The sequence below is a fragment of the Anser brachyrhynchus genome (genome assembly GCF_964034855.1).
Source record: "Anser brachyrhynchus genome assembly, chromosome: 2".
In the NCBI taxonomy this organism is placed as follows: Eukaryota; Metazoa; Chordata; class Aves; order Anseriformes; family Anatidae; genus Anser; species Anser brachyrhynchus.
This window is the reverse complement of record NC_137695.1, coordinates 68,593,068-68,617,041: the sequence shown is the minus strand read 5'-3', so window position 1 is coordinate 68,617,041 and position 23,974 is coordinate 68,593,068. Positions and strand designations below refer to the sequence as shown.

The window sequence follows — 23,974 nt, the reverse complement described above, 5'->3', positions numbered from 1 at the left end:
AAGTGGGGAAAAATAACTTCATTTTGGCCACTCAGATATTTTAAAAACTGTAGTCAGTTTTCCCTGGTGTCTATTACATGAATAAAATCTAAACCTTGCTGTAGAAATCTGTCAGAACTTGAGATGAAATGCTGTTTAATGTATAACATAATGATTGGTTTGGAAGTTGTTGAAGGCAACAGGTGTGAAGATACTGGGAAGAATTCTGTCCTCCGGGGCTGCAGTGTGCTGGGGAGAGTCTGCTGCAAACAGTGGTCATGGTAAAGGAACTTTTCGTGGTCCCCTAAAGTGCAGGTTGAGGCTTGAAAAGCAAAAGTGCCTTTATATATGCATAAGAGTATTTTGGGTGAGCTTTTCCATGTTGAGATGTCAACCAGTACTGTCGCATTCCTTTGTACCTTGAACAAGTAATTTGGAGGGTCAGATCACAGCTGAAAGAATGAAGATTTAGGAAAGAGTACCTTGACTTGATCTTTTTGCACTGGGCAACTGCAAGAGGTCTGAAAGGGAAGCCCGGTGCCAATGGTCAGTCTAGTGAAAGCATGCTTATCAGATAAGTGAAACAAAAGCAAATCATCTGGCAGCATTTAAGATTTTAGGTCTGTAAAGACGCTGCATTTCCTGACAACTGTATGGAAGTGATATAAGTAAAGACCAAGTTCTTGGTCAATGAGTTGACAAAGGAGTCGGGAGTGGAAAAAAAGGATGCTGATGCTTTTTTTCATGTCATTTCCTGGGGGAAAAAAAAGAAAAAAAATGATGAAAACCAAGTTAAGGCTCTTGCCAGGAATAATTCTGAGAAATGTAGAAGGAAACAAGCTGATTTAATTCATTCAACACTATATATCCCAGATAAAAAAAAGACCATAATAAGCTTCATACCAGAAACAAAGAAGCAGAACAATTCCTTGACCAAGAAGAGAACGAGGGTCCAGGTGTGCTATTTACTACAGAACGGCAATGAAACACCTGTGGTCCTGCCTTGAGAAAGGCACTGTGAGTCTGGATTGCACTGTGAGAGAGATTTCCAGTAAAGAAGGGGAAGTTTTAGCACTTCTCTGTGAGGGATGTCTGATTACTCTTCTGATCAGCCACGCCCAAGATAAATTCAAGTTGGAAAGGATACATAGAAAGGCTACAGTGCTGGTGAGGCCCCACCTCAAGTGCTGTGTTCAGTTTTGGGCCCCTTGCCACACACAAGATTTGGGTTGCTTGAGCGTGTGCAGAGAAGAGGACCAAAAACTAGTGAGGAGAAAACAAGAGGCGCAAGGAGGGGCTGGGGGCCCTGGGGCTGCTCGGCCTGGAAGGGAGGAGCCTGAGGGCAGAGCTCCCCGCTCTCTACAGCTGCCTGACAGGAGGCCGCACCCAGGAGCAGCATGTCGCTCTCCTTGCTCAGGTGACAAGCGACAGGACGCGAGGTGACAGCCCCAAGCTGCACCAGGGGGGTTTGGGCTGGGTGTCAGGAAGGATTTCCGCACAGAGAGGGCGACCAGGCATTGGAAGGGGCTGCCCGGGGCAGTGGTGGGGTCTCCATCCCTGGAAGTATTTAAGAGACGTGTGGATGCAGTATTTGGGAAAATGTTTTAGTGGTGGACTTGGTCATGTTAGGTTGATGGTTGGACTTGATGATCTTAAGGTCTTTTCCAACCTAAAAGATGCTGTTCTGTTCTGTTCTGTTCTATTCTATTCTATTCTATTCTATTCTATTCTATTCTATTCTATTCTACTCTACTCTACTCTACTCTACTCTACTCTACTCTACTCTACTAGAGTAGCTGTACAAATGGAGAGCATTATCTTATAAATAAAGATTAAAGGGACATGTTCTCTTTAGATTAGCAATATTAAGGCTGAGCAGGGATGATTGTTGTCCATACATGTCAGGACAGTAAACGCTAGAGAGATAAAAAGTACATTAAGACAGCAAACAATGATGGCAAATGAACAAAAAATCTAAAGTGGCTCTTGATAAGCAAAAGAGAAATTAGAACAAGGTTTTCAACTGTCATGGTTGAACCCCCCTTTTCCAAGGTTTTAAAAAGAAGTTTGATAGGTTTATGAAAGGAATTATTTGATATATTGTCTAAGATTTACTGTCTTTGATGGACCATGCTTATCTGCCTTATTCCATGTTCCCAGAGTGAATAGATGCATATGTCATCATGCTGAGATCTCTGTCCTCCTTAAGTAACTCTGGAAACATAGTAGATTAACTAATTAGAGCCAAGGAAAATCATTTGTGTGATCGCTTGTTCTGATTTTGGCTGAGATGGTGATTTATTTATTTTTTTCACAGTGGATGGTTTGATGCCATGTTTCAGATTTATAAGATGAAGAAGACAGGAGAACTAGTGACAACTGACATGGAGAAGGCTGAGGTACTCAACAATTGTTTTCCCTCAGTTTTCACTGGAAATCACTCTTCCCTGGGTCGCATTAGCAGAAGCACTGCCAGCAGCTCGAGGTGATCCTTCACCTCTCCTTGTAGGTAACAATGTTCCTGATATTCTTTAAAGAACTCTTGATTTCTCATGCACGTTCCCACTTTCTTGGTCCAATTTCCTTGTGCCCAGGCTCTTTTTCACCTTCCCAGGTGATAAGTTGTTCCTCAGATTCTTGTGTCCTCATTGATGGTCTCTTCAGGACATCTCCAGTGCTCAGGTGTCCAAATGCATGTCAAGGATGTCCCTGACTCCCAGGCACAGTTCCCAGGCCAAAGGCTGAGCTCCCGTCCTGGACCCCAGCCTGGCAGACATTACTCCTGTCAGCATGGAGCAGCCATTTCATATCAGCATCTTCCCATGACAGTCAGGTTACTTCTGTAAGTGCTGCCATCAGGGGCACCCCGAGACCTTTGTGATGTCACCTCAGAGTCACTATGGCCTCACAAAAACTGGCTAGCCATAAGTGCCCTGAGTGTCTAGCCTGTGTTGAGTCTGGCTGGTGGCACTCGAGAGGCTGAGGTCCCACTGCTGGAACGTGAGAGGTGGAGGTATTACTGGTGGAAAGCACGATGTCGAGGTCATTCCAGTGGCATGTGAGATGTCAAGGTGCTTCCTGTGGCACAAGAGACGCAAGGTTCTTCTGAGTAGCAGGTAAGGCACCCTGGTCTTTCTGGTGGAACTTGAGATGTCAAGATCCTTCTGTTAGAACAGGAGATGTCAACGTCCTTCTGGGGGCATGTGAGGTGCTGAGGTCCCTCTGGTTGCAGGCAAGGCATGTGACCCGGTCCCTGCTGAACACCAACGCTGGGGACACAACATGGCTGCGCAAGGCGCAGCAGGAGGGGCTGCCAGGATGTGCCCAGCATCTGAGCAGGCAGCTGGGCCTTGCCTGGGGCTGGGCTGGTGGTGGCAGCCAGAATTATTGTTTCATTACATTATTATATTATTTTTCAAAGCCTCTGCCTGCAGTTACTTGTGCAGCATCATGTGGCAGGGGCTGAACGCAGCCCGCTCCCACCCCACAAATTGGGTTGGGGATGTCGGCTGCAGCTGGGAGAGGACAGATGGACAGGGAATGGCTGCAGGTGGCATGCACCTGTGGGAGACTCGGGGATGGGAAGTCATTTAGGAGATTGGAAATCATCATGGTAATGGGAAAGTGTGGGTGATAGGAGCAGCCATAAAGGTGACCATGCTCTAACAAGAAAAAAGCTGACAGAAAACGTCTCCTAAAAGCCTGGCAGAAGAAAATGGCTGCCAGCCTGTGAACCAAACTTGGGAACCTGGAGCATCCCTGGGAGGCACTGCTGGCCTTTTGGAAGTGCAGCTGGGTACCATCACTGAAGATGCCAGCAGCAAGGGAAAAAGCAAGGAACTGTAACAGCAACTGACTGTCTGCAAAGGAGTAATTAGTGTGGGAAAGGTACAGTTTTGAAAGACTCGGAAACATCATTATCTATTGGTTGTCTCAGGTGAAACAGAAATTAGCATCATCTTTTGGCTGCTCTAAGGAGGTGGTATCCTTATGGCCTCTTATGTCTCTTTTGATAGAAAAAGGACTACTTCTCTATCCAAAATGGAACACTTTCTCTCTCTCTCTCCCCCTCTCTCTCTCTCTCTGTCCCTGTGATGTGGATTGTTTTCAAAGTGAGACTTTGTTCTTTATTCATTTGGGCCCACTCCTGGGCCTGTTCCTGGGGTTTGGTCTATTCTGAGGTCGGTTTTCTTAATTAGACCATTTCGTTTGAGGTCAGTTTGACAACCCACTTCTGGGAAAGGTAACTGTAAGTTTATGAAATATATATATCCATATATGTCCATATCTGTCATAAGTACAGTCTTGATAAGTATAACCTATGATAAGCATGGTTACCATTATAGTATTGATGTCTGTAATCCATAATATTTCCTGTTCTAGTACTATAGATAAGTTTGCTGAACTTAGAATACTAATGTATATTTGCTGCTAGAATAGTGACTTCCTAGCATCTACTTGCCTTCCTACTACTGCTAATAGCTGCTACTATTAATTACTGCTATTCCCTCAATGTCCACAACATATATATACATATATTTGCTTCCTGGTAATATCTGTAATAGCCTGATATCTCTATCCATGCTTGCCTTTAATCACAGAGTATTTGCTAGTGGTGATCTGTGATCATCTGTAAAAAGGAGAACTTTTTAGAAAATAAAGCCTCTGTGTTCTTGGGTATTATAGAATCCTACCAACTCCCATTGTGATCCCTATACACCTGCAAGCCGGGTAACTCTGAAAACCTCTGAAAACAAACCGGGTAACCCTTCTGAAGGACAAATTGTGAACTTCATTGGCGTCGGAGGTAGGATTATGTAAAATACGCAGTCATGGATGCGTTTGAGGAGTTGGTGCAAGAACACTGGGAGTGCATGAGTCTCTCCTGGTTTTGGCTGGGATAGTTAATTGTACTCGCAGTAGCTGGTGTGGTGCTGCGTTCTGGATTTAGGATAAGAACAATGCTGATAACACACCCATCTTTTAGCTGCTGCAGAGCAGTGCTTGCACAGAGCAAGGAGTTTCAGCTTCTGGTGCTGCCTTGCCAGTGAAGAGGCTGGGGGTGCACCAGGAGCTGGGAGGAGACGCAGCCAGGACAGCTGGCACACACTGCCCACAGGGATGTCCCACACTGTACGACAGTGGTGTGCTCAGCAATAAAACCTGGGGGGAGTTGGCTGGGGGGCTGATGCTGCTCAGGATCTGGCTGGGCATTGCTCAGTGGGTGTTGCGTTGTGCATCGCTGGTTTTATCTTTTCTATTATTATTATTATTATCCTTTCCTTTTATGTTGTATTAAACTGTTCATCTCAACTGACAAGCTTTGCTTTTCTCTCCCCAATCCCACAGGGAGGGGGGAAGTAAATGACTATGCAGTGGTGAGCTGCCTGCTAGGTTAAACCATAACACCACTCATGTCAGTTTACAGGAGAGATTGTCAAAAACCTGATTTAAGGACATCAAGATGCTCGAGTGAGTCCAGAGAAGGGCAATGAAGCTGGTGAGGGGTCTGGAGAACAAGTCTTATGAGGAGCAGCTGAGGGAGCTGGGATTGTTCAGCCTGGAGAAGAGGAGGCTCAGGGGAGACCTTATAGCATTCTACAGGTACCTTAAAGGAGGCTGTAGCGAGGTGGGGGTTGGTCTATTCTCCCACGTGCCTGGTGACAGGATGAGGGGGAATGGGCTAAAGTTGTGCCAGGGGAGGTTTAGGTTGGATATTAGGAAGAGCTTTACTGAAGGGGTCATTAGGCATTGGAATGGGCCGCCCAGGGAAGTGGTTGAGTCACCATCCCTGGAGGTCTTTAAACGACGTTTAGATGTTGAACTTAGTGATATGGTTTAGTGGAGGACTTGTTAGTGTTAGGTCAGAGGTTGGACTAGGTGATCTTGGAGGTCTCTTCCGACCTAGATGATTCTGTGATTCTGTGAAAGTCAGACAAATAGCAAGTAGAGTTGAACTGTCCAGGCAAAAAAAAAAATAAAAAAATCAAACAACAGCAAATAGTGGAAAACAAGTACAAGGGTTTAAGATTAAAGTTTAATGATAGTAAGAGTCAGTCTGAGAATGCAGATGTCTTGATCTAAAGTGTGGCTGCAAGAAAAAGTGGTAGAATGAGTAAGGCTTGGCCACTACCCAAGAGTCCATAAAGTGGGAAAAAGGACAGCTTTATGAATTGTTGCTACTACTGTCCCAGGAGGAAAAAATGAGTAGAGCATAGAGAGGATTAATGATACTGTAGTGTGGCCCTGAAGCTGTACTCAAGTTGAAACTTCCCTTGTCTAAGAGGTGTTTAGATGCAGACTTGATCTCAGGCAAAAACTTGAGTTTTTGCACGGTTGGAGAGAAGGTTTTGGACTGTGGTATTTCTTGGTTTGGGTTGAAGCATATGACCTGCTACATGCAGGCTTTTTAACTCAAATTCACTTCAGAAGTGAATTATCTACCTTTGTAGTGCCAGCAGCTGAACTAACGTTGAGATGGTAAGTTGAACATGGAAGTCTCTCTAGAAGGTCTCTTCCACTGTATTTGGTAAGCTAAGGTGGCACTGGTAGGCAGCCATGGAGTAACATTAACAAGCTATCTGAGCTACAGGTCTCCTGTCTCTCTTCGGCCTGTGCTCCTTAGACATAGTGCCATCCATGGAAGACATCTTCAATACGTTTGGAGAACTTTACATCTATGCTTCAGTGTAATCCTGGTAATGCTGATAAGCAGGAGTGCTAGATCAGAGAAAGGTGAGTAGGTAATACTGCTGTGGAAGGAAACCATTTGGAGGCTAGTAGCATATGCAAGCTGTTGGCAAGAACAGCAGCAGAGTATCTTGCCAAGATAATCCAGTACAATAAAAGATCCATGCTGAACATGATGAAGTATCTGCAAAGTGTGTTGCTAAGACCAGTATTTTGAAATAGAGATAAAATGATACCTGGAGAAAGCATTATTGGTGGCAAGTACCCACAGCTATAAATAACTTCCTCAATACTAGAGTTAGCTATGTGGTAGAGGAGAGAGCATGCTGGTATTATCCTCTGCTTTTTTTTATCAGGGCAATACTGATGATCCACAAAAAGCACTGAATAGGATGAATCTTTCAACATGCTCCAGGTGTGAACAGATCTCAGGAAGTGAGCAGCACAGAAGAATATGTTGTTGGATTGCCTGTGGGTGCAAGACAGGATTTAGTTTAAAGGGGTGAATGTGAATTTAAATGAGGTAAGGAGTTAACTTCATTAGGTGGTTAGAGTTTACTACTCTAAAAAATTTCTATTAAAATTCAGTGTGACTCAAACTACTTGTTTCTTTCCTTGAATAGGAGTTTGGATTGGTGACTGAACTGAAAAAAAATATGATTTCATGGCCAAATTTAAACTGGGAGAACACTTCAGCAAGGGTAAGGCAGCTAAAGTTAGATGCATCAGAAATAAGACAAGCTTGAGAGCCTTTATCTGGGAGATTTCTGAACTCCATTTTGCATGGAGTCAGTGGGGCTTAAATTATTCAGATGAAACTCAGTTAGATATTGTATATGTTACAGCTAGTCTCAGTTGAATTTTTTATTGCTTCACTGAAAGTTTTATTTTAGTGTATTGGAGGGTCTGATATGTAAAAAGCTCTTTCTTTCTTAAAGGAATGAAATGGAAAAGATGTTTTAGAGTTGATTGGTATCCTCATAATAAACTCTTCTGCAAATCTGGCTGAATATTTTTGTCTTTACATGACATTAGGTCTCTTCTGAATATCCGACTTTAAATATATACTTCAAAGGCACGGAGGTTATAGCCCATTCAGTAAACAAAGCAAACTTGTGCAGTGCTTAATGTATTGCTACTTACAGACTTATAGGAATCTTATAGACTCCAGAATAGCTATATGCAACCTCCCTGGTGGGAGAGCGATCCATGCCATATCATAAACCTCACTTGGCAGCCCTCTGGAAGCATGTGGGTGGGTGTCCAGGAGTCTTTCTGGACATTCCTTGATGCACGGGCAGAACTAGAGCCACAGAGTATAAAATCTGATGTGCAGATGTGGTTTTGGATCAGTTCTTGCATTTAAATGCCCGGAATTACAGTCTAACCCAAACAAAATGAAAATTTCAGGATTATAGATCTGCATATGGCTGAGGGAAGAAAAAAAACCAGAAAGCTCTGATAAATATATTAGGTGGTTAATTGTTCAATTTAGTGCTTGGTTGGTAATGAAATCAGATGCATATGGTGGTAAGACTGTTTTTACTATTACAAGACACTTTGGGACATTTTGAATATGCAGGGTGCAATGGTATATTAAACCAAATAGTAATTCTGTATTTGACGATTTGACTTTGTTAGCATAATACAATTTGTTTTTATTGTAGCAGTGAAGAGGGAAACATTTTGATAACTATTTGCTTTCATTATCCCTTTATATCCCTTCTTCCTACTCAATATTTTATTTTTATTTTTTAAATAAAACATAAAGCTTTTATAACCAAAAGGGCTGAATAAAAGAAGAAATCCCACTCTGATTAGTTCTGTTTTCAAAAATATTTAGCAAGGACGATGTCGGCATAAGAGAACAACTTTAATATCCATCATCTCTCCACATATTCCAGATATTTTTACAGGAAAATAAAAACAAACAACATAATGTTTTAAAACCCGTGTGATAGTAAAGAGTTATTGTGCTTGTGATTCTCTTAGATGTGTGAGAGAGAGATGGTTTGGAGGGAATGATAACATCGTTTATTAGGTCAACTGATATAATTCGAAAAAATCAATAAGCAGCATATGATCTTGCCTTTTTTTTTTCCCCCCTGCTGTATCAGTCTGGTCTTTATTAGGTATTATTTCTTTCTTCAAATCTTAGACTGTCCTCTATAAAAAATCTTACTAAGATATTGCTTGTACAGGTTCTTCTGTTTCTCAGTCTTTCCCATTATGTTCATCTATGCCTAGATCTGGTCATTTTCTTTCAGAGACCTACTCCTTTCCCCCACAGCTGAATTTTGACCAGCTGCTTGGATGTCCACAGACAGCTCTGCCACCCCTGTCTGCTGCTGATACCCTATCTCTGCTCTGTCTTGTTTTTTTCCAAAGTTACCTTCCTCTTCCTTGTCCCAGATGGCAGCCCCAGCAAAAAAAACACAGTACCTTTTCTGTAGGTTGTCTGCACATCCACTACATTCTATGCATTGTGTCTCTAACCTGTAGCTAGGAGACATGCCAGGAGCAGGGTAGAATGTCCTTTTGATTAGCTAGATTTACATACCCAATTTGCCTGGGCCCACGCCCTACACCACTATTGCTGGTCCACCATTCCCTGTAGGGTAACTGTAAGGAGATCGGATCCTGATATACCTATAGCTGGCACGTATCCATGCAGTGCTCTGGTCTGGACTTAATGTGCCTGGTGGTGGGTCCTATCTGCCCACAAGAAAGGAGACATTGCAAGGGGGGCTTAAAACTTGTCTGTGCTTTCCCCAAAAGCAGAGAATAACTGCATTTCAGAATCCTGTCTTCCTACTTCAAGTTGCTCTTTTTGCAATACATAGTTAGTTCTACCTCTTAGCTACGGTCAGTCATTAAATAAGATGGTGTTATTAAGCTAATTAAAAAAGTTTGCCAGGAGAATTGAGTGCAGATTTCTGCAGGATGTACAATTAACCTTAAGTGAGTGAGGAAGGGAAACAGCAAATTAACAAACAGTCACCATTATTCAGTTAGCATGCTCAGCTTTCCACTCTCCGTTAATCAGACAGATTGTTACATGCTTTGGGAAGTTTAGCTGACTTGCCAGATCAGCAGAAAGCAGAATCTCACTGAGATCACACAGTGTTTCCAAAAGCATCTGAAGGAATTTATAGCTTATGAATTACAAAAGCAAGTCTTAATTAGTCCCAAGAGGCAGTTGCATAAGTAAAACTGAGAACACTCCCTTGTTGTATTTGCTGCCTTCTCACAATTTTCATATGAGAGTCTGATAATGAATGTTCTCTGACAATTGGAGCTAAGGGACCTATGGCTAATAATGTTCCTGAATAAACAGCATCCTGTATTTGCAGTGATGCAAAGATCGGTTGGATACTGGTACTATCTCTGTCTGTCCATATTGCCACAGTCACAGTAGTTTAAGCTGAAAAATTCTGTAGACACCTGAGACGTCTTTGATGGAAAATGAAAATCCTGGCAGCCTAGCAGTAGCCAAACCACTAGGCCAGTGGTTGTTCTGTGGTATGTTTGTATTTTGCCTTTTTTTTTTTTTTTGAGATGTAGTTTTTGTTCTTAAGATCTGGAGGTATGAGTTCTCAATGCTTTCCTATTGCAGTCTGTTCCTATACTGTGGAAATCACTGAAGCTTTTCTATGGTATCAGTGAAATTGATTTCAGATAGCCAGGAGCATGGACAAGGGTGAATGTAAACCATCACTCTTGTATACTTTCTGTGTCTTACCATACTCCCTAGACCATCTCCAGATTTTGCTTTCCTTGGAGGCTAGCAATCAAAACAACACGAACCAGATGTCTGCAAAAATCTAGGGAGCCTGAATTTAAAAATTTCCCTTATGTGGGATCAGTTGAATAGGGATTCTAGGATCAGGCCCATTGATATATTGCATTCCGAAGACTCTCTGATCTGGAAAAAAGTTAAAGAGTTTTGGTATAGTAACAGTTTTCTTGCTTGGTATCTGCTCCAAAGCAAGAGTGAAATCATGCAGTGACTATCTTAGACTTTGCAGACTGGCATGCTTTGATTTACCAGTCATTAGGAACAATTTTATTTGCCAGTTACCGTAATTCCCTGAGGTCAATATACATAATGCAATGGCACCATTCATTAGTATCTTTGACATTATAGAGGAAATTATCTGCTTAATTTACAATTGTCAAACCAAAGTCCCATTTTGATAATTTTTCATGTCTTACATTGGGGCAGAAGTTTCTCAGGGAAGTGATCCTAAAGTGAATATTTTAAAAAGGTGAATATCAAGACTAAGGTGTTGTGTAAGTACTCAGTTTTTCAACAGCAATGAAGAAAACAAAGTGACTAGGGAAATCAAGGGGAATAGCTGGAAGTTCTGGTTTGTTTGTTTGTTTAAATTGGGTTGTTTATTCGGTTACTTATATAGGGATTTATGTGCTTGTCATTAAGTGCCTAAGTATGAAATGCTTGGCCTCAGGTAGTTTGTGATTTCCCTCCATTTGTCTTGATTAGTGGAAGTTTGTTGCAAATCCCTTACAGGAGAATGAAGAAAATCTTCATTCTCCACACTGGTGCAAGAGAAATATTTGTATGAACAGCTTGATGATTAAAGAGTTTTATTAGTTTTAAAGGTGAAGCAGGACCTCAGAGATTCAAGGGGAGAAAGGTAGGACAAGAAGAGAAAGGGGAGATAGGAGGGATGAAAGACAAAACATAAAATAATATATCAGTGACAGATCACAAAATGAGATTAACAGAAGTGTTTATCATTTAAGTTTTGTGTTTGATTACAAATTAAAGAATTAAGAGCTGTCTAGGCTTTAGGATCAAAGGAATTTGCCTTTATTTTTATTACTTTATTTATTTATTTGTTTTTAACTGAGGAAGTCAGCCACGTACCTAATAGCAGGGTTCCTAAACAGCATTAACAGATAACATTTAAAAAGTCTAATCAGGCATTCTGGCAAGATATCTGCAGAACTAAAACACTTAACTTTTCTCCATCACCATCTTTGTTATGGGTAAAGTGGTCTCTGATTGACTGAGACGCAGAGCAGGTGCGCCTACTAAGATCACAGTACTTTGAGACTGCTGAGAGCCCTGTATGCTCATTGACTTCCCAAATCAGCACCTCACACAATATGATAAAAAGCCAGCAGGTAAGTAAGTCATGGTTCATTGAAAAACTTGCACTCTACTGCATTGATAGATATATTAGGTAGGATGATTGTCTATGTTGTACTTTTCATAAAATGCAAATAACAGAGCTTTATGATAGTGTCTTTGCTCTTACTTTAATAGTGGATAAGCGGTTCTCTTTTGCAATATTTATCCATAAGTGTTCCAGAAGGGTGATCTATCATGCCAATGCATGAAGTCATGACAACAATATAGTCCTCAGACATTAATTCTGCAGTCTTTTATGCTAATAAGTATTTCTAAGACATTAGAAAAATTAATGTAAAACAACTATTTCAAAGCCATTCAGACCCACATTTTGTTGGCAATAAGATGCTGCTGAGATCCCTATGCCAGATTAAACCACAAGCGGAGCCACTTTGCAGGGCTTGCACATGCTAAGAGAATTGCAGCAGGACCTGTTCAATCACTAAAGCAAGAGTGAAAGGAATGTGACAGTCTCGAGTTTTGTCTATGTTTGAAACAATATTGGCAAATAGATCTGGTCAGCAATGTGTGCAGGTCACAGTAAGGGAGAAGCATGCCAAGGTGTTATTGAGGGGACAGAGAGAGGAGAGCTTTGCAGCTCTCACTAGTCCCTCCTCTGTAACAATGCAAATGAGATAACAGAAATATTAGAAACTGGAGTGAATCTCCTAAGATGTCTATCATGTTCCAGTGCCTGGGCTGCTCTGTTTGATTTTCCCTGATCTAGAAGATACCTCTTTTGTGCTTTTTTTTTTTTTTTTGTTACTTTCTTGAATTTGCAAGTTGAAGGTTCTTTTCTTAGTGCTCATGTCTGGGCTGCTGCTGACCCTTCATAGACACAACAATGACAGCCAGGCAAGAGATTCATAATAATTTAATTGAGGGACGAATGTGGTCTTGGAGAGCTGACATTGACCACATAGATGAGCAAAGGAGGGAGTGTTTATTTTTAAGAAGAGCACTCAAATTCACTCTAAATTGGAGGGAGATGCACAAGAAGAAAAATATTCGCAGTGACTTACCTGAATCGTTAACAATGTTCCTCCAGGTCATATCTGTACCATTCAAAACTCAGAGTCCTTTACTTGTTTCTCTATTCAGTATTTTCCTTTTCATTTCTTAGCAATTTATGGTCTGATTGTGCAGTTTTTATTCAAGTAAATTTCCCTTTCAGTCTCAAATTAGTGGATGTTTTGCCTGAGCAATAGCTAAATTATTTGGCTCTTAAAGCTATTATTTCAAGTATTACAAAGCCATTATTCATCAGTAGTCAATTGGTGTGCATACCTGACTTGAGCCTTACCAGAATTAAAAAAGGGCACTTAAAAAAGAGACCGTAAACCAAAGCATATAGAGCAGGAGAAAGATCTGCTCTTATGGGGCTTCGAGCACTACCAATGAGCAGTGCTTTCTAAGAAATAAGTTCTAGTGGTAAATGAAATATAATTATTTTAAAATGCTTTTCTAATATTTATAAAAATACTGACATTTCAGTCAACAGTATTGTGCTTAATTGAGCGAAATGGCATTTGTTTTAGATATTTTTAGTTATTTTGTAGTTGACAAAAAAAATGAAAAAGCAGTGCTTCTAATTGTGAACATGTACATTCTAGCTTTGGGATGAAAGATAGAAGTGCTGAAGATTTCTGAAGTGACTTTTGGTGAGGTTGAAAAAAAAATCAGAACAGTTTTTGAAATGCTTTATCACTGTGATGCGAAAGAAGTACTGCTTTGCTTTGCTTTGCTTTCCTCTTGGATGTCTGCATTTCTGCTGCCCTTAGCATGTGAAGTTCTCCTCATGACTGTATCCTTTGCTGAACTTTTCAACTGTGCCACTGGCATCGAGATACATTTCAGATTTTCCTCTGACTCTCTGCCAGCAAATATCCTTCAGTGTTCACCTGATCTTGAAGGATCGAATCTCTCTCTATTGGTTGTGTAGTTCAACCCAAAGTCTCTGTAATTTAGGATACGTTGTTACTTTTAACTTGTTTTGAAGACTTTGGAGTTTTCCCTCATTTTCTGCTTCTTTCAGCTATGTTCATCTGCCTTAAACCTGAGTTGTGTCTTGTGCATGTTACAGAAATTAAAAAAGCCTTCTGATGTTACATCTGTTGCCTGATCCTTGCCAACCTGCAATTTGGAAAAAATGACTGATAACATTTTTTTCCCTGACAGTTTAGGTCCTTGTATATCAGGAGAAGTGAATCTATTTTCTGGCTTAGAAGCTCATTGCTAAGAGCAGAGACTTTGTTTACTTATTTATTTTCATTGTTTGGTGCCATCTGGAATTGACTTATTTTGTGGGAAGAGGAAAGAAAGAATCAGTCTTTATAATGATAGTAGACCCTGGGAACTTTGATTACTATCCAAAATATTTTGAGAGCTAATAAAAGCATCCGATGTGCCATTTCTTGATAATATTTCTCCTCTCCACACACATTTCAGAGCTAATCCAGTGCTCTGACGAGGTGTGCTTGTGCGTGAAAAACAGGAGTTCATCATTGTCACAAGCCTTAGCATACTGCTCTGGTACTTGTGCCTGTGAAATGCATTTCATGCCTCATATGTTACCTGAATGAGACGTGAAAGCAGTTCACACCTCGTTTACGTTTGGGCTGTTTTATAGAACAGCATAGATGCAGTTCCACCTGCATCCATGTAACAAAATGAGGTCACCAACCCTGGTCCCTCCTTGGATTGAATCCATGCAGCCTGATCCTTTCAATTCACTAAACTAGAAACGAATCTATTTCTCTGAAGCAAGATACTATGAAACACCAGCATTCTCCCGTGTGCGGCAGTCACCTGTACTTGACAGAGACATAAGCTGTCCATGCTGAAAATAAAACTGGAAGCTATGCATGTAGATGAGTTGTCTGAACCCAGAGTGATTCCTCCCACACCGAGCAGAATATAATCAGGGCAATAAACAGGAAAATTGGCTAAACTGGAAATGAGATGGGGGTGGTGGTGGTGGAAAAAAAGACAAAATAGAAATCAGTGCTTCTGTGCTGCCCCCTCCTTGATTGGGCTTGTGACAGATGGGTTGCAAGGGGTGGAGGGTCGCTGATGGCCGAGGCACTTCCACAGCTCTGGGAATCCCATGTGCTGGATCAGACCTGTTTCTGTAGAACTGCAGAGATTTTAACCGCAGAGCCTGGCATCTTGCTGTCTTACATTTCATGCCAGCACAGGGAAGTGCAAAATGTTAACTTTCTGTATCAATATGATTCTTTTTAAAAAACTTGAACCCTTCTATGGTGTACATAGCTGTGTAAGAGGGGACAGTGGAGGGCTAGGAATATAGTTGTACAAATTCAGCCATTTCTGTTCATTCATCAGCTGAGTTCTAGTGTTGAAAACAGTGGAAATGTAGAGCTTACAAGGTGTCAGCTACGTCTGGCATCTTGCTAACGCCTTAGAAGACGTAGACAGAATACCAGCTTTCTTTACAGGCTACCCTTCTTGTTTTTCTTCTACTGCTCTGTGTTGGTTATGGGATCAGGATGCTTTGGCGCGCCTTCACCTCACATAACTCTGAGAGTACAAAATAGCCATGTACATCTGAGCAGTCACCTTTGATTGCCACTGTGAATGAAAAGAGACACATGTTTCAGCAGCATGGCTGTTTTAGACATTCTCTCAGGAGACAATGGAGCATGATATGTATGTGTCTCTTTCCTTCTTCTGACAACAAAAGAAGTCTAAGGTGCAGGTGTGGGTACTAAGGTTAGGTGAGATGGACCCCTCTCCTTTGTCTGCTAAAGGAAGGAAGCGGTTGGGATACAGGAGAAAATGCTTATGTTTCCCTGGCAATGGGCAATATAGGCTGTGGTCGTATCTACTCAGCATCCTGTACTGGAGATGCTAACGGGTCTCAGTTCATTTAGTAACTTCAAGAAAGGCAGATCAGGGATGCCAGCACACAAACAAAGAAGCAAACAAAACAAGCTGTCTTGGCTCCCACCGTGTGACAGTAGAAATATTATTGGCTAAGTGGAAAAAGACAAAATCTGTTGAGAAAGAAATGCTATTTCCGAGTTTTATAAGAGGAATCACAAATATTAAGAATAAACAAACTGGAGAGTATAAAATATTGGTTTTGTTCCCCATTTATTGTCTGCAAGAATGACAACATGGAATGTGCTGGACCTGCTGGAAATGTGTGAGACTATAATGTGCTGAAATACTTGTCTTACAAGGCTCATGGGTTAAATCATTATATAACCAAGATAGCTTAATGAGGATTCTTCTAATGGCTGGCTCTGTGGCTTAGTTGTATTGTGCTGCATACCTTCAGACAATGCTGAAGGTACTCGGAGGGATTCACAGGGTTCCTCTTTGTGCTCAGGTTTTATGAGACAGAGAGAATTGTTTCATTTGTTCCATCATTCAAAGACATACCTAACAACAGTATTTATGCTTTTCTCTCCCTCTGCACAATCATATTTTCACTTTTTCCAATTATTATCTGACTGTTTCCGCAGCTGTCAGTCTGCAAGGTGTCTGTGCCACAGACACAGACACACAGGGGTCTGTGCCACAGAGACATTTGAATATGTGGATTAACAGTTCAAAGCAGATGTAGGGGAGCTTTCAATAGTGTGGGCAGCTATTTGAGTTGTTTCACCAGGGATCAGCACCACTCTGACTAAATTCCTGATAAAATACCCGCTCTCCTCTTACTTTGCATTTTACCACACCCTTGTCTGGACTGAAGAAATCTCAGCCTAGGGGTTTTTCTCATGCCTGCCATGCTAAATGCATTACATATGTACTTTGCTTCACATTTCTATTGTGTTTTGTTTTGCTTTCACTTTGTTGAGGATACAACATGTTGGAGGATTTAAGATTTGTGTCCACCCATGCTTTTTCTCGGCAAGGTAACCTTTGTGGGCAACGCCCTGACAACAGAACAGTCATTCAGTACACATCTGGAAACACTGAGAAAGCAGCAGTGTGTTCACTAAGGAAAATTTATCCGAGGCCAAATTGCTGTATGTGGATGAACTGGAAGTATTTACAGTGAATCCTTCAGGACCTGAAGAAGTAGGTGGAGTTTCTAATTATACAGTACAAAATTTCACTCTCTCTAAAAGTATTAGTAAGAGTACTTTGTGATTAGAAAAGAGGTTAAAAAATACAGCTCCTCTCTATTTAATTCATAGATGCTTGGTTTATTAACCTCTGGGGTCCTGATACTTGTGTGCAGGCTGGTGGGCTGACATTTCTATACAAGCTTTTATCATCTGTGCAAAGGACCAAACACAGGGTTGATGCTAAGTCCCTTGCAGTCCTTTGTAACCTGATTGCATGTGCAAAGCAGTGCTTGGTAATAAACCAAGAGAGCTATTGGAAGTGTCTTTTAGCAGCAAATGGTCCTGCCAGTGCCAAACATGGCATAGGGTGATCTTTGTGAATGATGCGCAGAAATAAATGGAACTTATGATACAGACCATTTGATTTCTCTTGAGGTTTTGCTTCTTTCTAATATTCATAGGAATTTATACCTCATAAATATGTATTTATATCTTAATCTACAGTGAGTCAAACCGTGCATGGTGAGATCTCTTGCTTTCCTTCCATTGTGCGAACTACTCACAAACTTAGGAAATCCCGTCTTTGAGGTTGTTTCAGGTCAATGTAATTCAGGCAAGCAGTTAAGTAACAATTTCCCTGGTTTGACAGCAAAGTCCTGCTGATGATCTAAATTGTTAAGCTCAATGCCATGAAAGATCATCACTGAGCATAATCTTCAAGCTAGTGTAAAGGTCAAGAGTTCCATGAAGAGTTCATGTTCAAGAGATCTGTGGCAGAAAGTTTCTTGGATTTATCTCCCTAGTTTCCAGTGGTCAAGTCTGCCAGATTGCTGCACTAGATGCTTGGAGCTGAGCGAAGTATGGCTTGTACAAGATCAGTCCATACTTAAAGTTTCTGACCTCTAAAACTAATCAGATTTGAGGTTCAGATTTTCACATTTGCTGAGAAAGCATGTGAAGACCTATTAGAGCAGTCTTGAAGCACTACACCTTTACCAGAGGGTAAGCTGATAATTCCATGCATGCTAAAGCAGAAACTTACCCAGAGCAGAACAGAGGGGAGAAAAGAGAGGTAAGGGGGAAAATATGAAAGAGAGTTTCTCCCAGGTGGATAACAGGACAAAAGAAGACGTGTAGATGTGTTGGAGATAGGATGTTGAAAAAAGATAAGGGGAAGGCCTGCATTGCTTAGTGAAGGTCAGATAATTCTGATTTTGTGTGGGCAGTGAAATTTCTTTACTTAAGGGGTCGTGAAGCATTGGAATAGGCTGCCCAGGGAACTGGTTGCATCACCATCCCTGGAGGTCTTCAAGAAGTGTGCAGATGTAGAACTTAGTAGCATGGTTTAGTGGTGGACTTCAGTACTAGGTTAAAGGTTGGACTAGATGATCTTAGAATCGTTCAGATTGGAAAAGACCTCTATGAACCTATGCTCTATTGGAATAATGGTTTGTTTTGTACAGATTTTCGCATTGGAAAGCTGTGTTTCTTGAACTGTTAAAACTGCTGTAAGACCCTCTTATAGAGTCCTGTGAAGATCTTTACATCTGATCTAAAACTGAAGACTCTTGACCCATGAGTCTCCTGGCCATTATTCAGATTTTCCTGCTTATGTTAGCCAGTTCAAAGAAACTAACACGTACTTGACTTGTGAACGTACTCTTCGTCTATAATAGTAGAGACTTATGGCAATGCTGCTAGACCATTCCCCTTGGATTCCCTTTGTGCTCTACCCTAACCTGGAGGCAGGAGTCATGCTGCCCATGAGGCACAGTGGAGAAAGGAGAAAGCTTTTAAATACACAAAAGTCTACAACATTGGGATTCTTTTTTAGCCTATTTGGAACTTCATGATCTCACTCGAAGTGTTATGGAGATACTCAGGAGTTAGTGAAAGTCAGGGGCCTGAATAATAATTTTTTTCCTCGTCTGTCCTCCTTTTCTCAGTGTCTGTACCTCAAGTAGGCAGATCCCCAACTAATTTGTGAAATGTCACATCCCTTATCACAGGGCTTACTGTTTAAATGACCATCTTAAGCTGCCAGAATACTGAATAATCGACCCCTTAGCAAAAATGTAGCACCCTGCATCAAGAACTTGGCTGTTCTTGTATGTGTCAAGTGTTTTTCAGGAGGACATTGCTTTACTTTTGGCTTTGTTTAGAGGAACACAGAAGTGTTAACAATTTATTCAGAGTGTGAGACAAACAGATATTAATAGAATTATAATGAAGTCCTCTAACAGGATTTGAAGATTTTTTTTTCTTTAATCAAGTGTTATGTGTTTCTGTTAATACCGTGAGAGTCAAAAATACAGGCATCACAGGACAGCTATGGAAATAACTGAACCACATGGCCAGAGACAGCAAGAAAGTAATGAGACAATTTCAGCTGGACAGTACCAGATGCTCTGTCACTACCAAAGCCAAAGGAATTATTTCTGGATTCCCTTACAGATTATCATGCAGTGGTGTGCACAGACTTGGGGGCACTTGAAATGGACTTGAAATTGGACTTGCCGAGGCGATCGGCTCCGGGACAGACACATTCTGCAGCTGAGCGGGAGATCGGTATAGACAAAGCTTTTTTTCCGGCATCGAGGCCACTCGAGGGAGCCTCCAGGACCCGGCAGCCCTCGCGAGGGAGGCTGACGAGGCGTAGGCGGAGCCAGCAGCGCCCCCTCCCCGGCCGTTCAAAAGCAGCCCCTAGGGAGCGCGGCGACCAGGAGCGCGGCGCATCAGAAGGGAGTGGCGGGGGAGGGCAAGGAGGGAGGGCAGAGCGTTGCCCCCCGTCCATACGAACAACTTCTCTAACGGCTGTCGACCGCTAGCTAGGCTGCGATGGTCTACACCAGGCAGAGTGCTCTGTCTAGAAAGTCTGTAACCACCCAGACTGACTGCCTGCTCAAAAATGCGGCAGTTCAGGTCTCTGGATTCAGGGAGTGTCTGAGCCTGTTGCTGCCATCTGAGGGAGGCAGAGAGACTGTGTGTGTGAGGTGCGAGCAGGCGGATGACCTGGTCCGCCTGGTGGCAGAACTCAAGGAGGAGGTGGAGGGGTTGAGGGCTATCAGGGAGTGTGAGTGGGAGATAGACTGGTGGAGCAACTCCCTGCAGGGCCTGAAGGAGAGGTACCGAGGTAAGACACCCCAAATGGGGGTGTACCCCTTGCCCCATCGCTGTCGGGCAGAGGGAGGGGACCTAGGAGTTGAGGAGGAATGGAGACAGGTCCCTGCTCGACCTCGCAGACGACGACCCCCCCCTACCGGCACCACCTTCCCAGGTGCAACAGATTTGAAGCCCTGGAGCTTGAGAGACCGGTGGGTGAGGATGAGGTAGAAAGTCTACCCAGGAGGATGCCTAGGGCGAGGAAGTCGACTCCACGCCTCAAGACTGCCTCCACCAAGAAAGACAGAAGGGTAATCGTTGTAGGCGACTCCCTCCTCAGGGGAACAGAGGGCCCTATTTGTCGGCCTGACCCTACCCGTAGGGAAGTCTGCTGCATCCCTTGGGCCAGGGTCAGGGATGTTGCCAGAAAGCTTCCCAACCTGGTTTGCCCCTCTGACTACTATCCTCTGTTGATAGTCCAGGCTGGCAGTGATAATATTGAGGAGAGAAGCCTGAAGGCTATCAAACGGGACTTTAGGGGACTGGGACAGTTAGTGGATGGAGCAGGAGTTCAGGTGGTGTTTTCGTCTATCCCTACAGTGGCAGGGAGGGGTACGGAGAGGACACGGAAAGCCCACCTGATTAACACATGGCTCAGAGGCTGGTGCCAACACAGAAATCTTGGTTTTTTTGACCATGGGGTGATTTACTCGGCACCCAGCCTGATAACTGCAGATGGGTCCCACCTATCTCTAAGGGGAAACCGGATCCTAGCCCAGGAGCTGGCAGGGCTCATTGAGAGGGCCCTAAACTAGGTAAGAAGGGGGACAGGGCTGAAATAAGGCTTGTTGGAGCTGTGCCAGGGGAAAAGGCAGTGGCCCAACTGAAGTGCATCTACACTAATGCACGCAGCATGGGTAACAAACAAGAGGAGCTGGAAGCCATCGTGCAGCAGGCAAACTATGACTTGGTTGCCATCACAGAAACGTAGTGGGACCACTCTCATGACTGGAGTGCTGCAATGACTGGCTATAGGCTCTTCAGAAGGGACAGGCAGCACAGAAGGGGTGGTGGTGTGGCTCTCTATATTAGAGAGCGTTTTGATGTTGTGGAACTCGAGACTGAGTCTGGGAATGATAAGGTTGAGTCCCTATGGGTTAGGATCAGCGGGAAGGCCAACAAGGCAAGCATCCTGGTGGGGGGTCTGTTGTAGAGCGTCGAACCAGGATGAGGAGACGGATGAGGAGTTGGCAGGATGAGCAGCTGGCAGAAGTTGCGAAATTGTCAGCGCTCGTTCTCATGGGGGACTTCAACTTCCCAGACATATCCTGGAAGCACAACACAGCCCAGAGAAAGCAGTCTAGGAGGTTTCTGGAGAGCGTGGAAGATAGCTTCCTGATGCAGCTGGTTAGTGAGTCTACCAGGGGAGGTGCCCCGCTAGACCTTCTGTTCACAAACAGTGACGGACTGGTGGGAGATGTGGTGGTCGGGAGCTGCCTTGGGCAGAGTGACCAGGAAATGGTTCAGTTCTCTATTCTTGGTGAAGTCAGGAAGGGGACCAGTAAAACTGCTGTCTTGGACTTCCGGAGGGCAGACTTTGAGCTGTTCAGGACACTGGTTGGCAGAGTCCCTTGGGAGGTGGTTCTGAAGGGCACAGGAGTCCAGGAAGGCTGTGTACTCTTCAAGAAGGAAATCTTAATGGCTCAGGAGCGGTCTGTCCCCACGTGCCCAAAGACAAGCTGGCGCCGAAGAAGGCCGGCCTGGCTGAACAGAGAGTCGTGGCTTGAGCTTAGGAGAAAAAAGAGGGTTTATAATCTTTGGAGAAGAGGGCGGGCCACTCAGGAGGACTATAAGGATGTTGCGAGGCTGTGCAGGGACAAAATTAGAAAGGCCAAAGCTCATGTAGAGATCAATTTGGCTACTGCTGTTAAAGATAACAGAAAATGTTTTTATAAATACATTTACACGAAAAGGAGGACTAAGGAGAATCTCCATCCTTTACTGGATGCAGGAAGAAACTTAGAAAAGATGAGGAAAAGGCTGAGGTGCTTAATGCCTTCTTTGCCTCAGTCTTTAGTGGCAAAACCAGTTGTTCTCTGGATACCCAGTACCCTGAGCTGGTGGAAGGGGATGGGGAGCAGGATGTGGCCCTCACTATCCACAAGGAAATGGTTGGCGACCTGCTACAGCACTTAGATGTACGCAAGTCGATGGGGCCGGATGGGATCCACCTGAGGGTACTGAGAGAACTGGCGGAGGAGCTGGCCAAGCCGCTTTCCATCATTTATCGGCAGTCCTGGCTATCAGGGGAGGTCCCAGTCGACTGGCGGCTAGCAAACGTGATGCCCATCTACAAGAAGGGCTGGAGGGTAGACCCGGGAAACTATAGGTCTGTTAGTTTGACTTCAGTGCCAGGGAAGCTCATGGAGCAGATTATCTTGAGTGTCATCACGCAGCACTTGCAGGGCAACCAGGCAATCAGGCCCAGTCAGCATGGGTTTATGAAAGGCAGGTCCTGCTTGATGAACCTGATCTCCTTCTATGACAAAGTGACACGCTTAGTGGATGAGGGAAAGCTGTGGATGTGGTCTACCTTGACTTCAGTAAGGCTTTTGACACTGTTTCCCACAGCAATCTCCTGAAGAAACTGGCTGCTCTTGGCTTGGACTGGCGTACACTTCGTTGGGTTAAAAACTGGCTGGATATCTGGGCCCAAAGAGTCGTGGTGAATGGAGTCAAATCCAGTTGGAGGCTGGTCACTAGTGGAGTCCCCCAGGGCTCAGTACTAGGGCCAGTCCTCTTTAATATCTTTATCAGTGATCTGGATGAGGGGATCGAGTGCACCCTCAGTAAGTTTGCAGATGACACCAAGTTAGGTGCGTGTGTTGATCTGCTTGAGGGTAGGAAGGCTCTGCAGGAGGATCTGGATAGGCTGGACCGATGGGCTGAGGTCAACTGTATGAAGTTCAACAAGGCCAAGTGCCGGGTCCTGCACCTGGGGCGCAACAACCCCAAGCAGAGCTACAGGCTGGGAGATGAGTGGTTAGAAAGCTGCCTGGCAGAGAAGGACCTGGGAGTACTGGTTGATAGTTGGCTGAATATGAGCCAGCAGTGTGCTCAGGTGGCCAAGAAGGCCAACAGCATCCTGGCTTGTATGAGAAGTATTGTGGCCAGCAGGTCTAGGGAAGTGATTGTCCCCCTGTGCTCGGCTCTGGTGAGGCCACACCTTGAGTACTGTGTTCAGTTTTGGGCCCCTCGCTACAAGAAGGACATGGAGGTGCTCAAGAGTGTGTCCAGAGAAGGTCAGCAAAGCTGGTGAGGTGTCTGGAGAACAAGTCTTATGAGGAGCGGCTGAGGGAGCTGGGCTTGTTCAGCCTGGAGAAGAGGAGGCTCAGGGGCAACCTTATCGCACTCTATAGGTACCTTAAAGGAGACTGTAGCGAGGTGGGGGTTGGTCTATTCTCCCACGTGCCTGGTGACAGGACGAGGGGGAATGGGCTAAAGTTGCACTAGGGGAGGTTTAGGTTGGATATTAGGAAGAACTTCTTTACTGAAAGGGTCATTAGGCATTGGAATGGGCTTTCCAGGGAAGTGGCTGAGTCACCATCCCTGGAGGTCTTTAAAAGATGTTTAGATGTTGAGCTTAGTGATATGGTTTAGTGGAGGACTTGTTAGTGGTAGGTCAGAGGTTGGACTAGGTGATCTTGGAGGTCTCTTCCAACCTAGACGATTCTGTGATTCTGTGAAATGTATTGCTCCAAGGTGGAAGGAGCTTTCCTGTTTTGGGTTTACCTTACATCCCTCTTTAAATAATTGCTTCTGAGTTCTGCTTTATATATATATATGTGTAATTGAAATCAGCTGCTGCCTGCTGATACTCCTTAAAAACCTATGTTTTTAAGTACACAGAGGCACAGTTTCAGGCCTCCAGCTTCCCATCCTTACACCTCAGTGACCTTAATAACGCCTCTGCCTAGTGAAGTGATAAAGAGAGGATGTATTT

At 43.5% G+C, this 23,974-nt stretch overlaps 1 protein-coding gene across 2 annotated transcripts; it reads left to right on the top strand.

The window, feature by feature from the left end:
- The first annotated feature begins 3,519 nt into the window (after positions 1-3,519).
- LOC308189105 (uncharacterized protein) lies at positions 3,520-22,326 on the top strand. 2 transcript variants are annotated; one of them, XM_080578849.1, is made up of 2 exons: positions 3,520-3,867; positions 19,324-22,326. In XM_080578849.1, exon 2 carries the CDS (start codon positions 21,199-21,201, stop codon positions 22,165-22,167), a length of 969 nt encoding a protein of 322 aa, XP_080434975.1. In that variant the 5' UTR covers positions 3,520-3,867; positions 19,324-21,198; the 3' UTR covers positions 22,168-22,326. The 2 variants fall into 2 exon arrangements, with proteins under 2 accessions (XP_080434975.1, XP_080434974.1); XM_080578848.1 differs by lacking the exon at positions 3,520-3,867 and adding an exon at positions 11,043-11,820.
- Positions 22,327-23,974: the final 1,648 nt, after the last annotated feature.